General features: G+C 39.9%; 1 protein-coding gene across 1 annotated transcript; it reads right to left on the minus strand.

Annotated features, from left to right (window-relative positions):
* Positions 1–424: 424 nt before the first annotated feature.
* LOC103506297 lies at positions 425–22,691 on the minus strand. Its single transcript, XM_026821384.1, is given in 17 exon segments — positions 425–469; positions 1,609–1,767; positions 2,459–2,667; positions 3,527–3,665; positions 4,585–4,740; positions 5,036–5,168; positions 6,059–6,305; positions 7,866–8,043; positions 9,956–10,116; positions 10,502–10,615; positions 16,041–16,113; positions 18,863–18,936; positions 19,218–19,514; positions 19,517–19,598; positions 20,242–20,456; positions 20,845–20,976; positions 22,497–22,691. Coding segments are annotated over 17 exon segments (2,586 nt in total). The 3' UTR covers positions 425–447.
* Between the last annotated feature and the right edge of the window lie 166 nt (positions 22,692–22,857).

Consider the following 22,857-nt stretch of genomic DNA (forward strand, 5'->3'; position numbering starts at 1 on the left):
GACCAGCTTAGTCTGGTTGGGGGACTTTAAACTGGGAGTATACCAGAATGAAATTCCCTTGCTAAAGAAATGCAAAGGTTGAGTGCGAAGAGCATCTACTCGTAAAATTTGTAGCCAAAACTAATAAATGTCAGCCCAAAGCAATCACCCTAGTTAGGGCTGATTGAGAGGCTGACGAAAACCACCGACCCCGTCTAAACACGGGAAAAGGCGAAGAAGAGGAAGATAGAACATTTTCTCGTGTTCTTTAATACACTACTAAAAGCTGTAGGAATTTTCTGATCAAATCTTATTATAGCTACATTTCAGAGGGAGTAATGTCAATCTTGAATATGATCCGGAGCAATTAATAAATAATAAAACTAATGTAGATCACTAATTGGCACAAATTAAATATTTACATCTAACCTAAAAAGAAAATAATGTCTACATTTCGAATGTTCATTGTTATTTTTCAAGTTTCAGTTGTCTGTAAAGCAAATAAAAGATAGAGATATCAAATGAGTTATTGGTTATTAAAAATCACGTGTTGTTTGTTTAGAAAAGGTATCTATTCTATTATGGGACTAGTTGCTCCTCTCCCGAGAGAGTATGCATATTAACACTGCGACCTCTGTAGATCTATTGTGACCGGTATTTTTTCCCCTGCCCAAGCTGATATCCCCCGGCCTTGATGGAACCTAGAAGTACCCTCACTGGTATATTTCACCCTCCTCAGTTTCTCCAAAATTCACCTGTAGCACCTCTAAAGAGTCCGCACACTCAGGTTCATTCTAGAGAAAAGCTTTGAGTTCATATACTATCCCATTAAGAGGATACCAAGAGGTGTCATCAAGGTCAGAGAGCTAGCTCAAGGCCCCGAATCGTAAGGGTCTGATGAGGGATATTCAGGTACATAATTATGTCGTTTTAGTTTTACCCTACTTCCTGAGACGGACTTGACCGTAGTCCCATTCAGGTACCCTCAAGAGCCACTGTTATTGTCTGTGGCTTGACAGGGCTGGTTTTGTCTCAGTTTTACGTCCTCCAGCGAGACCATTAGAAAAGGTAAATAATAATAAAATAAAAAGAAATGAGTAAAAACCAGACGAATGTGTAGGGATAGTTACATTTAAAAGACAAGCAAGCAAAAATTGGGAACCCATAAGACAAGATATGTAAAATGAATACCCACTTTTCCATTAGACACTTTAAAACATCTACTTTAAAAACAGCAGAAATGGAAAGTTACCAATCAACAGAAATGAAATGTTACCAGCATCTATAGATTATAATACAAAAGGCATACAAAGTCTGACACAAAAAACACAGAGGAAACGAAAGCCCCAGATCTATGACACAAAATAGGACAGAGTGTTATGTGTACAGTCGATAAGGAAAAAAATAGAACAGAATTGAGAAAATTATAAGTTAAAAAGACTGTAATTCATTGATACAAATGAAATTATCTATTCTATTAAAAAGAATGGCCCTGAAACAATGAAAACAAACTGAGGGATCTACCACAAATAAATAAACGAACGAACAACACAATTCATGAGTGGACAAATATTTACATCAAAAAACCCAAAGCAACTAGGTACACAAAAGAAACACATTTCAAGCTACCCCAATTGACATCCATTGACACTTGCCAGGTAGGGACAGTCATAGCTTTGTTCAGTTGACGAATCTTTAGGAAGTAATTGACGTAATGGACTAGAGTTGTACTTATTCGGGTCCCGAATTATATCGGAAACGAATCGGTCACACGTAGATTCCGCGTATCTGTAATGAATTTAATGATGGAAACTTTTTATTTTTTTCAAGAGGTTTGGTGGAGGAGGGCTGCCCAACCGGTCGATCGCGACCAGCACACCCTGCAGTGTTTGAACCTCGCAATATCATCTTACACACCCGATTACTCCAAACTTGTGGACCAAATTCAGTGTCAAGTCCCTAGTCGATCGCAAGACTATTGAAATTTCAAGTTGATCTTCATCTGAAAAGGCTGGGCACCCCGTTGAAAGAGGGTACACGGAACTGTTATTGCTAAGTCTTATCGTCCCGAAAGCGAAGAGAGAAAGAAGACAGAATAGGAGAAAGCCAGCCGTTCCGAGAACAATCATCCGTTCAGGATAAACTCTGCCCCGAGCGGAAATCGAACCCGTCCCCTAGCCAGTAAAGCTGCTTAGTTAGTAGCGCGTCTGCCTTGTAAGCGCTAGGCCGCGGGTTCGATTCCCGCCCGGGACGGATTTTAACCTGAAAGGATAAGGTTCGTTCTCGGAACGACTGGCTTTCTCCTATCCTGTCTTCCTTCTCTCTTCGATTTCGGGACCCTAAGACTTAAGAGCCTAACAGTTACAGTTCCCTCTATCAAACTAACACTTACTGGTTACTGTAGTTCCCTAGTCCCTAATACTGACTGGTTAATCTCCCTAACTCTTAATGCTTAAGACTGAAGCTCCCTAATACTTACTGGTGAAGCTCCCTCTGATAAAGCATAGAGTAGATTATGAGTCCCACCCCGAGCAGGAACACCACAGCACAGAATACAAGAGATACACAGGGTACCCACAGTAGAAGCTGTAGTTCTCCGGACATAGAGGCTGGCATAGTGGCACGGTTACTAAACCAGATCATGGGGAAGAAAATACTTTTTCTACTAGGCCGCAGGTTTGATTCCCACTGGTCGCAAACTTAATCCAGAGAAAATTTAACTGTTTCCTTTCCGATATCCTGTCCTTCATTCTTCGATTTCGGGACATTAGGATCGGTAAGTCCTATATATGAAGGGATCCAGCAGGGTGAACAAGGTGTACTTATCCTATTTTATTAATTATCTTTATCAATTTCAGTCAGCGGCTGCCACAGTGAAGAACTGGGCTTGGTTTCAGCAGGCTGGGCTGTCAGCAGTTCTGGGAACCTTCGGGCAAAAACTGCATGAGACCAAAACAGTAGGCGAGTTCCTGTTTGATGGATATGAGAACAAGTTGCTCAATATGGCCAAGAAAATGCCCATGCTCAAAATCCCGTACGATAAATTTGGATGGTTCTATACGGTACGCCCTATTTGTACAGTTTTTTTTAGGCATTTTTCGGCAGCCTCTCAATCAGCCCTAACCAAGGTGATTGCTTCGGGCTGACATCTGGTTACAAATTTTTTATAAGTGGATGTCCTTCGCACTCGACCTTTGCTATTTCTTTAAGGGAAATTTAAGGCGGGTATCTTCCCTGTTTAAAGTCCCCCAACCAGACTATCTGTCAAACAAACAATAAATTCTATCAGCCTACTTAGCTTGAAGGGTAGTACGTCTGCCTTGTAAGCGCTGGGTTGCGGGTTCCATTCCCGCCCGAGGCGGATTTTATGATAATCAAATAAGGTTCGTTCTCGGAACGGCTGGCTTTCTCCTATCCTGTCTTCCTTCTCTCTTCGCTTTCGAGACGATGAGACCTTAGCAGTAACAGTTCCCTCTATCAACTTCTTCTTCTTTTTTTATATAAGATCCTTAATTTTCTCCAGAGAAACGGTTCAGATCAATTTGACGGCCATTTCAACATAGACACAGGTCAGAATGGTATCCACAACATAGGGAAGGTGTACCAATGGCAGTACACCAATACGACCAGTTTCTACGAAGGTACTTGTGCCATGGTTAATGGGACGTCCGGCACTTTGTTTCCCCCTGTGAGGAGTAAACAAGACAATTAACAGGTGGGTTTTTAATATGTTTCTTAAAATCATCTTAGACCTGGGCCTTATTCCAAGAACTACTGTCCACTTGTCTCTTTTTACTTCAAGTGAAGAAAGAACGTCGTACTGTTTGTAAATATTTTTCGAATGTGGAGTAAAAAGTGAAAAGTAGGAAGTGCGGAGTCGTTCTTGGGATAAGTTAATTTTGTTTCATTTTCTCCTCCCTTTTTTTTCAGGGTTAAGAACATTTCCGCACAAAATATGGAAGATAAAAGATCGTGTTATCAATAGTTTGAGTGAGAATTTCGGAGAAAAATCGCCACGGAACAGTAAGCAGAGAGGAAGATCTAACTAAACTGCCATAGAATACCTAGTAAATAACGGAGCGCTTGGTTTTTCTAATGTTGTCTAATAGTGTATCTCGAGATATGTATATCAAACCAATATTATGAGTAATACTCATACTCATTGAGTATTTTTAAGTAAGTAGGTAAGAAATGAGTCACATTGAGGAAAATAGACTGAGCCCAAATACTCATTATTTTAGGAAGAAATGTATTTTTAAAGAATAAATTATATGGCTTACGTTTTACAAAATTTTTGGCGTTAATCGTTATGTCACACGAAAACTTCACAAATTAACGTCAGACGTTTGTGGTTTAACCCACATTAGACGGAATCTTCTTTTGGTAAAATTTCGTGTGTTTTATTTCTTGTGAACAAGTCAAGCTTTTACATTCACTGGAGGGACATTTTATGGCCATACGGAACTAATATCGTTTTCTATTAGCTACTCCTATACAATTTATTCCACATTGTTAACTTTTTCCTGAGAAAAATCACAAACAATTCACTCCATTCCACATTTATTTTATCTTCTCTGCAAGATACATCCAACAGTTTACTCCTACGCCTTACTCTTCTGTCCTGACTTGGGCTGATGTTTGGTCTTGAACACCCTCACGGAATTGTCCTGGCCTCCTGACATGATGTACCGATAGTCGGACCAGTTCACACACATCACCTTGTCCTCGTGACCCAGCATGTCGAACAGGGGGACTTTCGGACTGAAAGGTACAAATAGGGGATGGAGAAATACAAATCAATTAAATATGCTTTTTCACAACTCTAGTGGATGTCACAGCATCACTAAGTGCCTCTTTTGCAATTGATTTCCATACTTCAATAATCTTTTTACACTGATAATGCCACCAATAATTGCTATTTGACCAAAGTAGCTACTTAATTGTCGTCACGAGGCTGAGTGCACCCCGAGCACAGAGCCGAAAAAACCCGGGCCTCCTGCGTGCAAGCCTAGTTTTATACACCTAAAGTAATTGGTGTAAAGCTGTAAAGTCTTACCTCCTGAGATCCCAAAGCTTGACGGAATTATCGAAACTGGCCGACACAAACAGCTGAGGATCTATAGGAGACCATCTGACACTCTGAACCCATTCCTTGTGTGAAGAAAATGTACTCTTTACTATGGCACCCTCTGAAAGAGAGAAAACAGTGCGATTTTTAAGGGAAATATCCTTTGAAGAAAGAAGAAATCATTAGAGGGTAGCATAAGAAAAGAGAAATACAAAAAGTTACGTAAAGATTTTTTTTTTTTTAGAGAGAAAATGTCTCATTCATCTGATGCATACCCTATTTTGATGCTAATAAAATAAAGGGTTAATGATCTACAAGGTTTTACCTTTTGAGAAGAAATCATTAGAGGGTAGCATAAGAAAAGAGAAATACAAAAAGTTACTTAAAGATTTTTTTTTTTAGAGAGAGAGAGAAAATGTCTCATTCATCTGATGCATACCCTATTTTGATGCTAATAAAATAAAGGGTTAATGATCTACAAGGTTTTACCTTTTTCCTCTGATGGACTTCGTGAGCACTGAACAGGAAAATGATAATTAAGAACAACCAGAGTAGCAGAGTACCTAGCAATTATGCTTTTTTAAAATTAAACCAGTAAATCATGCTTATTTGCTTTAATTTAAAAAAATTACTAAAATAAAATTTTAAATTTTTAAAAATCACGTGCTTCTGTAAAATCTGTAATGGGACTTCCTAAAATAACAATCTGCAAATTTGCAGATGACCATGAGGTCGGGAACAGTAGATAGCAAATAGATAATTTTAAAAAGTGAAGCCAAAAATAGAATGTAGGGGTTCCCAAAATGTGTAGGTTGTTGTTTTTAGCTAAATCCCCTTTAGGGGTGAGCTATTTGAAGCTGACCGCGCCGATAAACCTATTGTAATTGGGTAAAAATTTTCCTAAAAGGAAAATAAACCTAAAACCTGCCTCGGTGGTGTAGTGGTCAAGGCGCTCGACTGGTAAACAGGAGGGCGTGGGTTCAATCCCAGCCGAGGTATGGAATTTTTTACCTTTTACTTTGGGGTCATACAATCGGATTTGCTTATCAGCGGATGCAGTTATCACCAGTTTAGAGAGCGGAGAATAATGCACGTCAAAGAAGGATTTGTTGCCGACAATTTCACTCTTCATGCCACCCAGCTCAGCGTCCCAAATCTTGAGCGTATGATCCCAGGATGAGGTGATAATCTCATCCACCGCTGTCCATTGAACGGCTGAGATGGCCTCCTTGTGACCTTTGAGAGTGATGAGAGGGGTCTAAGAGAAGAACAGGAGGAGAAGGCCAAGGTTCAATTAAAACAGCAAAGTTACTCCCTTCCTCTATAGAGAGGAAATATTCAAATATAACTTGTTTATGCTGCTGGGACAGGACTGAAAAGTCCCTTTACCCCAGCAGTCTAACCAAGGTCTTATTGGGGTCTATGGGTCTAACCAAGCAACCTATATTGACATATTACGGGGAACATCCCCCAACTTTCTCTGGAATCCCTTGTTTAGTAATTCTTTATTCTACCAATTCTCTCATTCCCTCTTAGTACATTTTAACACTGTTCGAATGTGAATTCAATTAAAACAGCAAAGTTACTCCCTTCCTCTATAGAGAGGAAATATTCAAATATATAACTTGTTTATGCTGCTGGGACAGGACTAAAAAGTCTCTTTACCCCAGCAGTCTAACCAAGGTCTTATTGGGGTCTATGGGTCTAACCAAGCAACCTACATTGACACATTATGGGGAACATCCCCCAACTTTCTCTGGAATCCGTTTAGTAATTCTTTATTCTACCAATTCTCTCATTCCCTCTTAGTACATTTTAACACTGTTTGAATGTGATTTTTGTTTACCTTCAAGAGACAACACATTGTAATAGTAATAAAGTTACCAGGAAATTCTAGAATTAAAACTCACCCTGGAAGAGGCAGACGAGTATTCTTTCTTCCTCTTCTTACTCGTAGTTCCTTTCTTTACCCCAGCAGTCTAACCAAGGTCTTATTGGGGTCTATGGGTCTAACCAAGCAACCTATATTGACATATTATGAGGAACATCCCCCAACTTTCTCTGGAATCCCTTGTTTAGTAATTCTTTATTCTACCAATTTTCTCATTTCCTCTTAGTACATTTTAACACTGTTCGAATGTGATTTTTGTTTACCTTCAAGAGACAACACATTGTAATAGTAGTAAAGTTACCAGGAAATTCTAGAATTAAAACTCACCCTGGAAGAGGCAGACGAGTATTCTTTCTTCCTCTTCTTACTCGTAGTTCCTTACTGCGTCTGCCTTGTAAGCACTACTTAGGCCGTGGGTTTGATTCCCGCCCAGGGCGGATTTTATCCTGATGGAATAATGTTCATTCTCGGAACAGCTGGCTTTCTCCTATCCTGTCTTCCTTCTCTCTTTGATTTTGGGACGAAAAGACTATAGAAGAAGTTACAGTTCCCTCTGTCAAACCTCTTTTTTGTATATAAAAAAAAAAAATGTAGGTGGTAGAGAATTTCACAGGTAGGTATTTTGACTATTTTCTATTTTGTTGTTGAATTGTTGATTAGAAATTTAGAAAATTTTAAACTGAAACAGTGTTGCCAACGTAGCTCCGAGCGAAAGTCGTACTGCGCACATGAGCGGCGGTAAAAAAACTGTGCGGTAACAAAAAATGTTACCGCACAGTTCAATATCCAAAAACCAAAGAAAAATAGAAAGTAAAAAACTTGATCAATAATATTGTGAGTAATTTCGTTCACAATAGCCACAATAACATCACGTTACGTCACGTGATAGTAGTGTGTTTCTACCTTAAGAATCTCAGTTTCACTTACCTTCTGCAAAATGAGTTGAAAGAATGAAGGTAGAGATGTGACCTCTATATTGGTAAGAGTGAGGAGAGCTCCCACCGTCATGAAAATGACACCTAGCGTCAATATCCCGAACTTGTTAGTCGACATACTGATAAAATGTTCCGGGAGCCGGGATCCCGGCCCGTTAATAGTCCAAGCTCTATTCTATAGACGACCGGGAGAGCCGTTTTATACAAGAACACGAAACATTGCTTTTTTCCTCTTTCCCTGAACGGGTTTGTTCTCGGAACGGCTGGCTTTCTCCTGTATTCCTTCTCTCTTAGATTTCGGGACGAAAAGACTTTTGGCAGTTACAGTTCTCCCTATCAAATAAACAAATCTGAAAATTTTCTTCAAGATGAGTGAATCATCGCCTTATTTCACAGGAATGAAACAACGGCAATTGCTACATTAGACTCGTGGTCTGTGGCGTAGCATGCCCGATTACTCAGCCAGTGGTATGTCCCTTTGTCCTTCATCGGCGATAAGAGACACAATACTCCCAGAAATTTACCCTTTCAAATTCGTACATGCGAGTGCATATTTGCTAAGGCCCAGAGTTTCCCTTGTTTTATCATAGTAAAATAATACATCTAAATCTGGATGAACGGTGATGCATGTAAAATCTGTTTATCCCGATAAAACAATTGCTCGCTTCCATACCTTTACATTATTTTCATATGATTTTTTCCTTCTTTTCCGTAAATATTGACTATCATTTTAATTACCCACTCTATGTTTGTTGATCTTCACCTGAAAAGGCTGGGCACCCCGTTGATAGAGGGTACAGGGAACTGTTATTGCTAAGTCTTATCGTCCCGAAAGCGAAGAGAGAAAGAAGAAAAAAAAGGAATGGAATTTTATGGTAAATATTTACAGAGTCGCGGGTTCGATTCCCGCTCGGGCCGGACTTTATCCTAATGATATAAGGTTCGTTCTTGGAACTGTTGGATTTCTCCTCTCCTGTGTTTATCTTCCTTAGATTTCGGGACGATAAGAACCAATCTAGCAATCCTAAAAAAGAGTTAGATAAGTACATATGAATTACCAATGCTACTCAATGTTAATAGAAATACTTATACAGACCATGTATAGGTACGTATATAATCATACATTATTCCTTTTGGTCTCCCTTGTAAATTTGTTTAACCTTTTTGCCATGGAGTCGGAAATCAGTGCATTGGGTATTCAATTCATAGGTAGGTATGTACTTATCTAACTTTGTTTTAGGTTTGATAGAGGGAATTGTAACTAGGTACTTATGTAGTTCTTATCGTCCCGAAACCTAAGAAAGATAAAGCACAGGATAGGAGAAAGCCAGCCGTTCCAAGAACGAACCTTATATCATTAGGATTTTTCTCTCGTTTCAGCGAGAACAAAGAAGTGGTGCAAGTAAAATTCCACGACAACGGTACAGTCAGTTATAAACAGGAAAGGCGATGGTATTTCAGAAATCAGTTGACTTATTTAATTTAAGTTATTTATGATGTGATTAATTAAAAAGAACTGAATTCACTGTATGCATTTCAGTCTGACCAGGAAATCAGTTGACTTATTTAATTTAAGTTATTTATGATGTGATTAATTAAAAAGAACTGAATTCACTGTATGCATTTCAGTCTGACCAGTCAGTTGATAATATCCACTTATGTATAGGGTGACATTAAACATATGGAACATCTGGACGGCTGGCCATGCATAGGGTGATACTCAACCCATGGGACATCTAAAGTCTAGACCCTAGACCACTCTAGACCAGGGATTTCCAACTAGCGGCCTTCGGGCCACATGAGGCCCGCCAGACCATTTTTGTGGCCCCGAAGTTTTTTGGGATTTGTATTTATCTCCATAGCTAGTCAATGCTAGTTGTTCTTTAGAGGCTGAGTGAATTTCAACTTACTGAAATCTGTACGGTCCCATTTCGACGAAATTAGGTTTGGTCTCATTATTCCGAATGTCCTCAGGATTAGTCCAGTTGAATTTGTGGCCCCGAAGCTTTTTGGGATTTGTATTTATCTCCATGGCTAGTCAATACTAGTTGTCCTTTAGAGGCTGAGTGAATTCCAACTTACTGAAATCTGTACGGTCCCATTTCGACGAAATTAGGTTTGGTCTCATTATTCCGAATGTCCTCAGGATTAGTCCAGTTGAAGAAGTAAAAGTCCAAGTATATGGGCACTGGGTTTGATCGCCAAATTTTGAAACTTCTTGACCATGGTGACAACGCCAACTCCTGGAGGGGGGAAACACGAGTGAGAAAAGGAAGTTAGTTCTAAATTCGGATGATTAACTTCTAATTTGATATCATTCTAAGGACTCAATTTCCAAAGAAATGGAGATTTTCTCATGAAAGTCCCAGAAAAATTAAGAACAGGTTGTGCCCAGACGTTCATCCCTTCTGCTAACGTACGAAGATGGGACGTAGATTAACTTAAGTGATAGAAACACACTCCCATCACGTCACGTCATGGGAAGTCAGAAAGATGTACATACTCGTACCTAGTTCATACTTTTCCCATAATAATGTACCTAGGTAATCTCGTTCAGGACAGTCACACTACTACACGTTACGTCACGTGACGTGATGCTCGTGTGTTTCTACCTTCGGTTTCACTTACCTTCTGCAAAATGAGTTGAAAGAATGACGGTAGAGATGTGACCTCTATATTGGTAAGAGTGAGGAGAGCTCCCACCGTCATGAAAATGACACCTAGCGTCAATATCCCAAACTCCTATTTTGCAACTCATGGGTTATAAAATTTAGCATTAGGAAAGCTGTTTTACGCAAAGAGACCTAAGCACGGTTACGGTTAACCCTAAAAAAGCAGGGTTTCGCCCCTTTTTCCATTAAAGTCGTCAACTATGGTTCGTTATTACATTAATAATTATAAAATGCAATTTTTAATGCTTCGTGCTCTCTGACCTTGATGTAAAGGGGTAATTTAATGGACTTGATTAGTTTGATTGATCTTAATTTATTGAAATAAAGAAGACAATCCTACTGATTATTTGGTCTTTCTTGTGACTGGTCAGACGTTCAATTAGAGCAGACGTCAAGCTGATGGGTAATTGCCATGAGAGGTCCTTTGAAAGAGCATCTGCTACTGATAAAGTACACCTAGTGCAGAGATGTATACGTAATAACTTGTTCACACGCGCATATGTATACCCAATTATAGTGGGTAATGGTAATGGGTAGGCTTGCCAAACGTCCCAAATTGGCCGGGACAGTCCCGAATTTCAGGGGGTGTCCCGGCGTCCCGTTCAGTTTTTCATTTTGGGGCGTTTTGTCCCGAATTTTCGTTTTTGTCCCAGAAAAAATTCGAAACGCGATTTTTAACTTTAAAATTAGGTACCTCTATAAATCAGAATTTGTTCTTAACTTGTTTAAATTTGTCATGCTTTCATCACATCAGTTTGTAATATACATACCTAGGTGCTTAGACACCCGCCTTTCTGCTAACTATAGTCCATCCTTAAAATCAGTGATCGCGAAGCTTGCTACATATCCTGAAATACCTGAAAGCAGACAGAATCCACGAAAATATTGAAATGGGGTTTAAAGTTTGAATTTTTCTAAACCCTAAATAACTTGGTAGGGATTCGTTTTACCATGTGTGATATGACACCCAGTATTAGAAACAAGCCTACCTCCATAAATAGTATAGATATTATCTGGGTAATTGTGAATTTAATAGACCTATTTATTAGACGACTGTTCTGATACATTTCTTCTGATTGATTGAAATAGTTCATCTTTAAGTTTTGTTTGTTTGAACCTACTCGGAGATTTTTACTTTACTTATCCTATAGGAAGGAAAGTGATGTAATCGGGTCAAAATTTCGATGGTCAGTTTTTAGTGTAGCCGAAATTTGCGAAGCTAAAAACGTGAACTGTGACGTAACGGTACTGGTACAAATTATGGGGTTAAGTTCATCTTGGTCATTGAGATATTCAAACTATAACATAAATATAATTATATAATGTACCTTTATGTACCTATTTGAATTCTTTGCAATCATACCTAATTTGAATTCTTTGCAAACTGCAATAGGTATTAGAGAAAGCAGAAAGGTAGGTAGGTACCTATGTATGTAGTATGTGGTAGTAGGTACCTACAGGTAGGTACTTGTGGTGGATGAAACAGCAAAGGTATATTAGGTACCTAGTACCTACATACATAACTATGAATCAGGATAGCAGGAATGCAGGAACCTACAAAAAAGTAGGTAGCAACCAGTGGCGTAGCGTGGTCTAAATTCAAGTGTAAGGCGTGTTGGGCTCATGCACAGGTCTACCAAGTCCCATCACAGTACATGCCATTAATATTTATGGGCATTAGAGTGAACTTTTGAGTTGTATGGCCGCCATACACGCCATACATACACGCTACGCCACTGGTGTAGTAGGTACCTACAGGTAGGTACTTGTGGTGGATGAAACAGCAAAGGTATATTTGGTACCTAGTACCTACATACATAACTATGAATCAGGATAGCAGGAACCTACAAAGAAGTAGGTAGGTAGGTAGCAACTTTATTTTCCGAACTTATTCAATCATAAACTTTTTTTTTCTTTTTTTTTTAGCTTTTATCCATACAAAGCGGTTGCATATAAAATAATCCACTACATACAGCGTGTCCAAAAGTTAATGTACCAAACACAGATTCACCTCTTCAACTCGTTGATCGACGGAGTCTTTTATATGTCTTTTATATGGAGATTTTTACTTTACTTATCCTATAGGAAGGAAAGTGATGTAATCGGGTCAAAATTTCGATGGTCAGTTTTTAGTGCCAAAACACGTAAAGTTTTTTTTATGTTCTTCAGTTCTTGAAGCAGGTATTAAGATAATTTGAGCACAAATTAATGCTTGACACAAAATGTTGTTATCGACTTGGACTCGAACCACCGATTCCCTGATCCGAAGCCCATCGCGTTAACCACTGCACCTCGAAGACTGACTTTCTGAACTACCTACCTACCTTCTCCAACTTTTCCCTCCTTTTTTCTTTTCTCTTCTTCTTCTTTCTTCTTCGTCTTCTTCTTTCTTCTTCTTCTTTCTTCTTCTCCTCCTTCTTCTTCTTTTTGAGAAGCAGAAGGAGGAGAAAGTTAAACCAGGAAAAGGATAGAAAGAAGAAAATAAAGAAACGAGGAGGAGGAGGAGGAAGAGGAGAAGGAGGACGAGGCAGAGGAGGAGGAAGAGGAGAAGGAGGAGAAGGAGGACGAGGCAGAGGAGGAGGAGGAAGAGAAGGAGGAAGAGGAGGAGGAGGAGGAAGAGGAGGAGAAAGAGAAGGAGGAGGAAGAGGAAGAGGAGGAGGAGGAGGAAGAGGAGGAGAAGGAGGAAGAGAAGGAGGAGGAAGAGGAGGAGGAAGAGAAGGAGGAGGAAGAGGAGGAGGAGGAGGAGGAGGAGGAGAAGTAAGAATAGGAATAAAGAAAAGGACGAGAAGGGAATGATGACACTAAAAGAACATACCTACATACATAGTCCCTCCCTTCCTTCTATTTAGTCCCTCCTTCCCTTCCCTTTTACCTTTCTTTCCTTGTTCTTCCCCTTTCTTCTCTCATCATCCTTCTCCTATTTTGACATTCCAACAAGCTTCGCTAAATCTCTTTCTCTTGTCTATTCTACTAAACCCAACTGAGTATGTACAAGGTATAGGTAGGTATGTTGGTATGTGCATTCTATTCTATTCTATTCTATTCTATTCTATTCTATTCTTCACTCTTTCGCATGTCATCCTTCATACGTTTCCACACACGTGCTTTTAAAATCTCTCTCTCTCTCTCTCTCTCTCTCTCTCTCTCTCTCTCTCAAGCACAGTATGTACAAGGTATAGGTAGGTATGTGCATTCTATTCTATTCTATTTTATTCTATTCTATTCTATTCTATTCCTCACTCTTTCACATGTCATCCTTCATACGTTTCCACACACGTGCTTTTAAAATCTCTCTCTCTCTCTCTCTCTCTCTCTCTCTCTCTCTCTTTCTCTCTCTCCCCCTCTCTCTAATAATAATATGTAGGGGCAGACAGGCCTAAAGCATAGGTTGGGATTATACGAATCTATAAACATTAGGAGGGAGAGCAGAGGATGGAAAAAGGGAGGGAATGGAAAAGGAGAGAAGGAAGGACTAAAAGGACGTAAGAAGAGGAGAGGAGGTGGAAAAGGGAGGAAGGAAGGAAGGAGGGACGAAAACCGTCGCACTGCGATTTTCTTGGTGAGATAATGTAATAGGTTGTCACCTAGGTTCGAGAAATAGAGACAGATAAAGAGAAATAGAGACAGACTGTCTCCTCCCTCTTCCTTCCTGCTCCTCCTCCTCCTCCTCCTCTTCCTTCCTCCTTTTTTTTCTCCTCCTCGTTCTCCTCTTTATTCTCTTTTAGAACCACTACCTCCTCCTCCCTCTCTCTAATAATAATATGTATGGGGCAAACAGGCCTAAAGCATGGGTTGGGATTATACGAATCTATAAACATTAGGAGGGAGAGCAGAGGATGGAAAAAGGGAGGGAATGGAAAAGGAGAGAAGGAAGGACTAAAAGGACGTAAGAAGAGGAGAGGAGGTGAAAAAGGGAGGAAGGAAGGAGGGACGAAAACCGTCGCACTGCGATTTTCTTGGTGAGATAATGTAATAGGTTGTCACCTAGATTCGAGAAATAAAAACAGATAAAGGACTGTCTTCTCCCTCTTCCTTCCTGCTCCTCCTCCTCCTCCTCTTCCTTCCTCCTTTTTTTTCTCCTCCTCGTTCTCCTCTTTATTCTCTTTTAGAACCACTACCTCCTCCTCTTCCTTTTCCTTCTTCACTATCCTGTTCTCTGCTCCGTTGTCATTTTCTTATTCCTCTCATTCCTCATCGTCGTCACCTCCCACCTTCTTCTTCTTCTTCTTCTTCTCCTCTTCTTCTCCTCCTCCTCTTTCATGACCCTCTTACCCTCTCCTTATATCCCTCCTCATATTCTCCACCTTTCACCTCTTTCTCTCCTTCTACCTCCTTCTCCTCCTCTATCTCTTTATCTTCTTCCTTGGCATGACACGAGTATATGTTTCACACCTCCAGGAATGTAGGAAGGAGAGGAGGAGGAGGAGGAAGAAGAGGAGGGACGAGGTAATAAATGACCCTCTCAAATTCTTGAGTTTCCCTCCCTATCTCATATTTTACCTTCCTTCTCCTTGTGTCCTTCTACTCACATTTTCTCGCTCTCGTTCTTCCTTATTTTCTCCTCCTCTTCTTCTACTTCCCTTTCCTCCTCCTTCTCCTCTTTCTTTTCCTCACATTTTCTCGCTCTCGTTCTTCCTTATTTTCTCCTCCTCTTCTTCTACTTCCCTTTCCTCCTCCTTCTCCTCTTTCTTTTCCTTCTCCTCCCTCCTTCATTTCGTTCGCTTTCTCCTCCAAAGCTTGACACACGCTATATTTTGGGTATTTCTCAAATCCCCCTGTATCGTACCAATTTCCACATTTCCAAAATCTGAGCATTCTGCCTTGTAAGCGCTAGTTCGCGGGATCGATTCTCGCTCGGTGCAAACTTTATCACAGAGCCTGACCAACAAAAAGCCCCGAACGTTTGTATCCCCAGCCCCTAAATTTTCGAGATCAGCTGATTTAAACATTTTTTTTTTTTTGTAGTCGTGACGTCAGAGTCCGGCAGTCCAACCCTTTTTCACTTCCTCTCCTCTCCTCCATGTTGTTCTTCCCCTTCTTTTCTTCACCCCACCTCCAAAAACCCCAAAAACCAACTTTACCAACACCATTTTCAGAGAAGTTTAAAACAAAATGATTTATCTTCTTTGGTAATAAAGGTGGCAAAAGTTGTGTTCTTTCTGTGCTGCACGCGAGAAAAAGGGGGAAAAATATTAAAAAAAAAAGAGTCAAAAAGTATCTGAAGGAAAAGAAGAAGAAGAAGAAGAAGAAGAAGAAGAAGAAGAAGAAGAAGAAGAAGAAAGCGGAGCAGCAGGAGGAGGAGAATCAGGAAAGTCAAAAAGTAAAGGAAAAAAAAAGAGAGAAGGATGAGGATGAGCGAAGAAGAAGAAAAGTAAAGGAGTAAAAGAAGAAGAATTAGAAGAAGGAGGAGAAGGAGAAGAAAGACACACAAGCACACCTCGATTACCATATTGATACAGGGTGACCCCAGAAAATTAGGAACACCCAGATTTTACCCTCTCGAATAGGTTACCAGCTACAGTCAAACCTGAATCATTGGGGACTTGTTTCTTGTTAATTTTGAGAAAACTGGAGACTTTTTGACCGAAAAAGAAAACCTCTTTTAATGACATTAATTATTTTCTTTCGTGCAACACTACCTATTTGAAGAAGAAAAGGAAATAAGAAAGAAGAAAAAAGAAGAAGAAATAATATTAGGTAGGTAATATTATTAGATAATTTCTTAATCATTAAGATCTGCTTTTTCTGGGGGGAAAAAAGGGTACAAAATATAAAGGAACACCCGGTAGATTGTATAAAAAATATTAATAAAAAAATAATAAAATAAATAAAAACGAATAAAATAAAAGTTAGAACTTTTGTCGAAAATGTACAGTTATTTTCCGTATGATGAAAAGAATAATAATAAATAAAAAAATCCTCATATCAAATCGTAAAGAACTTTTTTCTCATGCTTTTCTTTCCTCATTTGAAAACAATTTAAAAATACATTTGTCCCGTTTTAGAATATTGGAATTGTGATTTGATTTATTTTTTGTCTGAACGAACGAATCGAGTTGTCAGTTTTTTTCACCTTTACTCTCTCATCATCAGAATCTAAAGGCAAGGGCCTTGTCGGTTTGACCAATCATGTCTGTCTGTTGCTGCTCTCTTTAGTTGCTGGTAGGAAGCAGCCCATCAGTTGTTGAATATCGTCGAAACTCAAAATGGGATTTCCGGGGTCTTCCCCTACGTCTTTTTCCCTAATAGTAACTCTTCCTTCCTTCTTCCCCAATTCCTTAACTCTCTAACGAGATTAACGAGTCTAGAATCCAATTCCTTAACTCTCTAACGAGATTAACGAGTCTAAAATCCAATTCCTTAACTCTCTAACGAGTCCAAAATCTTAAATCCACAGTGGGCCCCGCAACAGTCAGTCACGGAATCAATCATTTGCATGATACAAATTTCTTGACCCCACCGGGAATCGAACCCGGGTCTCCCGCTTGCAACGCGAGCGCAGTGACCACTACGCCATGGGAGCTGACTGTAATACAATATACAATAATAATGATAATAATAACTCGAGAGGACCTGGAGTCAAATTAATTCGTTCGCCATTATGCTACCTACTCGAATTATTATAATGCTTCCCTCACTGACAGGTGGAAATGTGAACATTTCACTTTATAGAATGTGCTTTTCCCCTTATATCCCACATGCTTCCCCTTTTAACATCCGGAAGCTTTGTTGAAAAATTGTAAACTAAGATAGTCCAGTGTAAAGCTCATTCAGAACAAACAAAATTACAAACAAACAGAGATCTCAAGTTAAGTAAAGACCTTGTGGGACCCCCAAACGTGTGATCATTAATTTTAGGGCCTTGTTTGACCTTTGAAGGCCCTTGCGAAACCTTTTTCTTGAGGGCTACAGTTTTGACTGAAATACAGTCTTGACTGAGCGCTACACAACAAAGAAAAAATTGCCCTGGTTGGTTGGAAGAGCTCACTTCCTGCAAAAAAGCCCTCAAAAAAGCCCTAAAAAAATGAGAAAGCCCTGTGCTCTCACGGACAGCCCCTCTCATTCTCCTAAAGTATGTCGTTAAAATTGTATATGGAAAGAAAATTCTTGCTGAGTCAAAAATACAATTTTTTCAAGGGTCCATAAAGTTTTGTGGTTTCTCAACCATTTTCCAAATGTTCTCTGAGTGGCGTTTCTACTCCTCTTCCTTTTCATATTTTATCTCTCTTGCTTCTTTTCATTCTCTTTCTCCTTTTCCTTTTTGTCTTTTTCTTTCTCTTTCTTACTTTCCGTCTCATTTTTACTTTCCTTATCCTATAGGAAGGAAAAGTAATGTAATCGGGTCAAATTTTCGATGGTCAGTTTTTAGTGCCAAAACACGTTTTGAGGTCCCTAGAGCCTAAAATTTTTAGTGCCAAAACACGTTTTGAGGTCCCTAGAGCCTAAATCCAAAGTTTCAGCCATTGGTCCGTGTGTGTGTCTGTCTGCTAACAAAATATCTCGAGAACGGTAAGAGCTAGAGACTTGAAATTTGGTATGTAGCTGTCTAATGTGACAAGGATGCGACACGAAACTCTTGGTTAAGATAGGTTCTGCGGTTGGCGCTATTTTGACCGCTTTTGGACAGATTTCGACCGTTTTTTGGTGGTTTTCAGCTATACCGACTAAACGGTTAGAGATATTGTAAAAGTTAGGGTAAAAGAACACTCAAATACAGATTTCGACCGTTTTTTGCGGTTTTCAGCTATAGCGACAAAACGGTTAGAGATATTGTAAAAGTTAGGGTAAAAGAACACTCAAATAAGCATGATGCAATAGGATAAGGAAAGTCGTGTGATGTTCACACCATTATTAGATTTTTATCCTTGTGTTCCTCCTTTTGCATTTTTAGTTCTTCTCCTTTTTTTATCTTCCTCGTTTTCTGTCTTTCTCATCTTCTTCCCCTTCTCTTCCTATTTCTCCTCTTCCTCTCCTCCTTCTTTCTCCCTCTTCTCCTTCTCTTTCTCCTCGTCGTCTTCTTCTCCTCTTCCTCCTCCTTCTCTTCCTCGTTTTCTCTTTCTCCTCTTCTTTCACCTCATCCCCGATCGCCTTCTCTTCCTCTTCTCCTTCACCTCCCCCTCCTTTTTCTATTCTTAGTTTTCCCCTTCCCCTTCTCCTTCAGACATTCCTCACGTCTTTTTGTCACCAAATCTCCTCCACTTCTGTCTTCTCCTCTTCTATCATCCATCTTATCCCGTTCCACTTTTACCTAGTACCTATTATTGGTCAAAATAAAATAAAGAAAGTATTGTAAAAAAAAAAAAGTTATGGAACTTACATAATACTTTCAATGGGTTGTAGGAGAAGATTTATCTGAAACCGTGCCCCAACATCAAGTGGTATCCCGGTTGACTGGAAACAGGGAAATTAATTGGAGTTGCCTCTACTTACATACATAGGTAAAAATTTGAGAGTAAGTGAGATTAATGAGTCCCTAATCTCAGCAATATGTTCTAATTGCCCTAGGCATACCCGACAAAAAAAGAAGAAGAAAAAAAAAAATACCTCCTAGGTCCTAGGAACTAATTTTGCCCTTCGCAATTAATGATCAATAGATTCAAAGTTAAAATTGACTTGAATATGTTCATGTTGTGAACCGATCGTGAGGTAGGCTGGCAAAAACATCAACTTACCGGTTCCAAGGTCAAATAGAACTCGTGTTTGTCTCGTTCTGGTTTCATCCCGGTCACCAGACTGGCAAAATAAGGATCAGCCTTGTAGAAGTGAGGATAGGACACAAAGGCCGGCGCACCAAACCGACACGAAGTGACATTAATGACACCAGATGGTACACATTCTCCGTTACAGAAGCATTCGTTAGAGGGGTCTAGGGTGCCATTATCCACGATGTACTCCGAGCCGACAAATCGATACCCGGGGACACCTTCGACAGATTCGACTCTAGAATAGTCGAAACTGATAGATCTGAGTCCACGATGTACTCCGAGCCGACAAATCGATACCCGGGGACACCTTCGACAGATTCGACTCTAGAATAGTCGAAACTGATAGATCTGAGGGAAAGAAATTGGACTTGTTAAATAGAATAGGTAGTACCTACTCGTATGTAATTGAAAAAGAAAAGTCGAAAAAAAAGTTGTTTGCCAAATTTCATCAAAATCGGGCTAGTCATTTCGTTCGAGAATTAGAGGGGGGGCTTCCCCCTATGGGTTTTGAAGGCCAGATTCTTACATTTCTTAGGCAATCAGGTAGACCTGACAGGTACACCTGATCAGGTATACCATACACCTGATGAGCACACACACTATTAGGTAGACCTGATCAGGTGTACCTGTCGTCAGGTCTACCTGATAGTGAGTGGCTGGTATATGAAGGTAAATTCAAGGTACATAAATATTCTCACCTGCACAAATCAGGCGAGTACATAGTGACTCGGTCTTGTTTACTCCTCACAGGGGGAAACAAAGTGCCGGACGTCCCATTAACCATGGCACAAGTACCTTCGTAGAAACTGGTCGTATTGGTGTACTGCCACTGACAGGTACGGCTGAAAAGGTCCATCTGTCAGGTCTATCTGATACCTGATGAGCACACTCACTATTAGGTAGATCTGATCAGGTGTACCTGTCGTCAGGTCTACCTGATAGTGAGTGGCTGGTATATCAAGGTAAATTCAAGGTACATGAATATTCTCACCTGCACAAATCAGGCGAGTACATAGTGACTCGGTCTTGTTTGCTCCTCACAGGGGGAAACAAAGTGCCGGACGTCCCATTAACCATGGCACAAGTACCTTCGTAGAAACTGGTCGTATTGGTGTACTGCCATTGGTACACCTTCCCTATGTTGTGGATACCATTCTGACCTGTGTCTATGTTGAAATGGCCGTCAAATTGATCTGAACCGTTTCTCTGGAGAAAATTAAGGATCTTATATAAAAAAAGAAGAAGAAGTTGATAGAGGGAACTGTTACTGCTAAGGTCTCATCGTCTCAAATAATTTATTAGGTACCAGCCTAGTTAGCTTGCTTGGTAGCGCGTCTGCCTTGTAAAATCTAGACCTTGGGTTCGATTCCCGCCCGGGGCGGATTTATCCTGAACGGATAATAATAATAAAAAATGAAACAACTGCTACATTGGATGTATGTGGTCTGTGTAGTAGCATGCCCATTCCGCAGTATGCCTCTCATCTCTCATCAGATGGGCGAGAAGAGACACAATACTTCCCATTTAGGAGCTGGGTCAACACGAGAACACCAGAAAGTAACCCATTGAAATATTTTTTACCAATAGGGCGTACCGTATAGAACCATCCGAATTTATCGTACGGGATTTTGAGCATGGGCATTTTCTTGGCCATATTGAGCAACTTGTTCTCATATCCATCAAACAGGAACTCGCCTATCTCCTCCTCTATCTCTTTATCTTCTTCCTTGGCATGACACGAGTATATGTTTCACACCTCCAGGAATGTACGAAGAGGAGGAGGAGGAAGAGGAGGGAGGAAGGACGAGGTGATAAATGACCCTCTCAAATTCTTGAGTTTCCCTCCCTATCTCATATTTTACCTTCCTTCTCCTTGTGTCCTTTTTTCATGTTTTATCTCTCTTCCTCCTTCTCCATTTCCCTCCTTATCTCTATCGTTCTTTTATTTCTTCTCTTCTTCCTCCGTCTACTCCTCTTCCCTTTCATATTTTATCTCTCTTGCTTCTTTTCATTCTCTTTCTCCTTTTCCTTCTTGTCTTTTTCTTTCGCTTTCTTACTTTCCGTCTCATTTTTACTTTCCTTATCCTATAGGAAGGAAAGTAATGTAATCGGGTCAAATTTTCGATGGTCAGTTTTTAGTGCCAAAACGCCATTATAGCGTAGGCACATTTCCCCCGTTCGAATTCCGCTTGTGTCATCACTTTTAGCAACCTATTAAGATAGGTGTATACTTGTAAAGTATTACTCTTCATATAGCTATAGTACCTAAAGTTACGTAGAGTGAGTATTTACCTACGTGTCTATCTAAAAAACATAAATTTTCTTTGGCTTCACTAATTTTACAACTCGACGTTTCGTCATAAGCACGTGGAGCTTTCGCTTTTCACGTAAATAGGACAAAAAGCTGATGTCATATTGCTCGAAATATAGCTATAGTATCTAAAGTTACGTAGTGAGTATTTACCTACGTGTCTATCTAAAAAACATAAATTTTCTTTGGCTTCACTATTTTACAACTCGACGTTTCGTCATAAGCACGTGGAGCTTTCGCTTTTCAGGTAAATAGGACAAAAAGCTGATGTCATATTGCTCGAATTGCATCATCCTAACGATAAGTAGGTAAGTCAATGACTTGGGATTAAATTAGACTCGTTTTGACTAATTTTGAAGTTTGCAACAACCCCAGATAGAGGGAAGTTAGCTAAGGACTTGGTCAAAGGAAGAGTTCACTCACAATTAATTTTCTTCGTTAAGTGTACTCAGATTTTGGTTTTCATCTTTGGCCAGCCACTCACTATCACGTAGACCTGACAGGTATACCTGATCAGGTCCGCTTGTCAGGCCTAACTGAGATTTTGAAGTTTGCCACAACCCCAGATAGAGGGAAGTTAGCTAAGGACTTGGTCAAGGGAAGAGTGCACTCAAAATTAATTTTCTTCGTTAAGTGTACTCAAATTTTGGTTTTCATCTTTGGCCAGCCACTCACTATCACGTAGACCTGACAGGTATACCTGATCAGGTCCGCTTGTCAGGCCTAACTGATACCTGATGAGCACACACCTGATCAGGTGTACCTGTCAGGTCTGCATGATAGTGAGTGGCTGACCTTTGAGTGTACACAAAATTTCATTTTCTTCTTTTAGTAAAACTTTGAGTGCACTCAAAATTTCGTTTTCTTAACTGAGTGAAACTTTGAGTGCACTCAAAATTTTGTTTTCTTCATTTAAAAATCCAAGGATTTTTTTCACCTACCACAACCACAGCGTTCAGTGTAGTCACATTATCCTTCAGAGATCCTGCCGAATACTCGCTGTCGAAATACCATCGCCTTTCCTGTTTATAACTGACTGTACCGTTGTCGTGGAATTTTACTTGCACCACTTCTTTGTTCTCGCTGAAACGAGAAAAAGGAAACACACACTTAGCCAAAGTGAGTCCCATATCAGCATGTATTTGTAATAATATAATTAGGGCTATAAGGCTGATATATATACATACCTAGGAGCTCAGACACCCATCCATCTGCTAACTACAGTCCATACTTAAAATCAGTGATCGCGGAGCTTGGTCTCTCTCTCTCAGGTTACAATCTGGCGATTGGTTGGCA

This window comes from Diaphorina citri, unplaced genomic scaffold (genome assembly GCF_000475195.1).
Source record: "Diaphorina citri unplaced genomic scaffold, Diaci psyllid genome assembly version 1.1 scaffold225, whole genome shotgun sequence".
In the NCBI taxonomy this organism is placed as follows: domain Eukaryota; kingdom Metazoa; phylum Arthropoda; class Insecta; order Hemiptera; family Psyllidae; genus Diaphorina; species Diaphorina citri.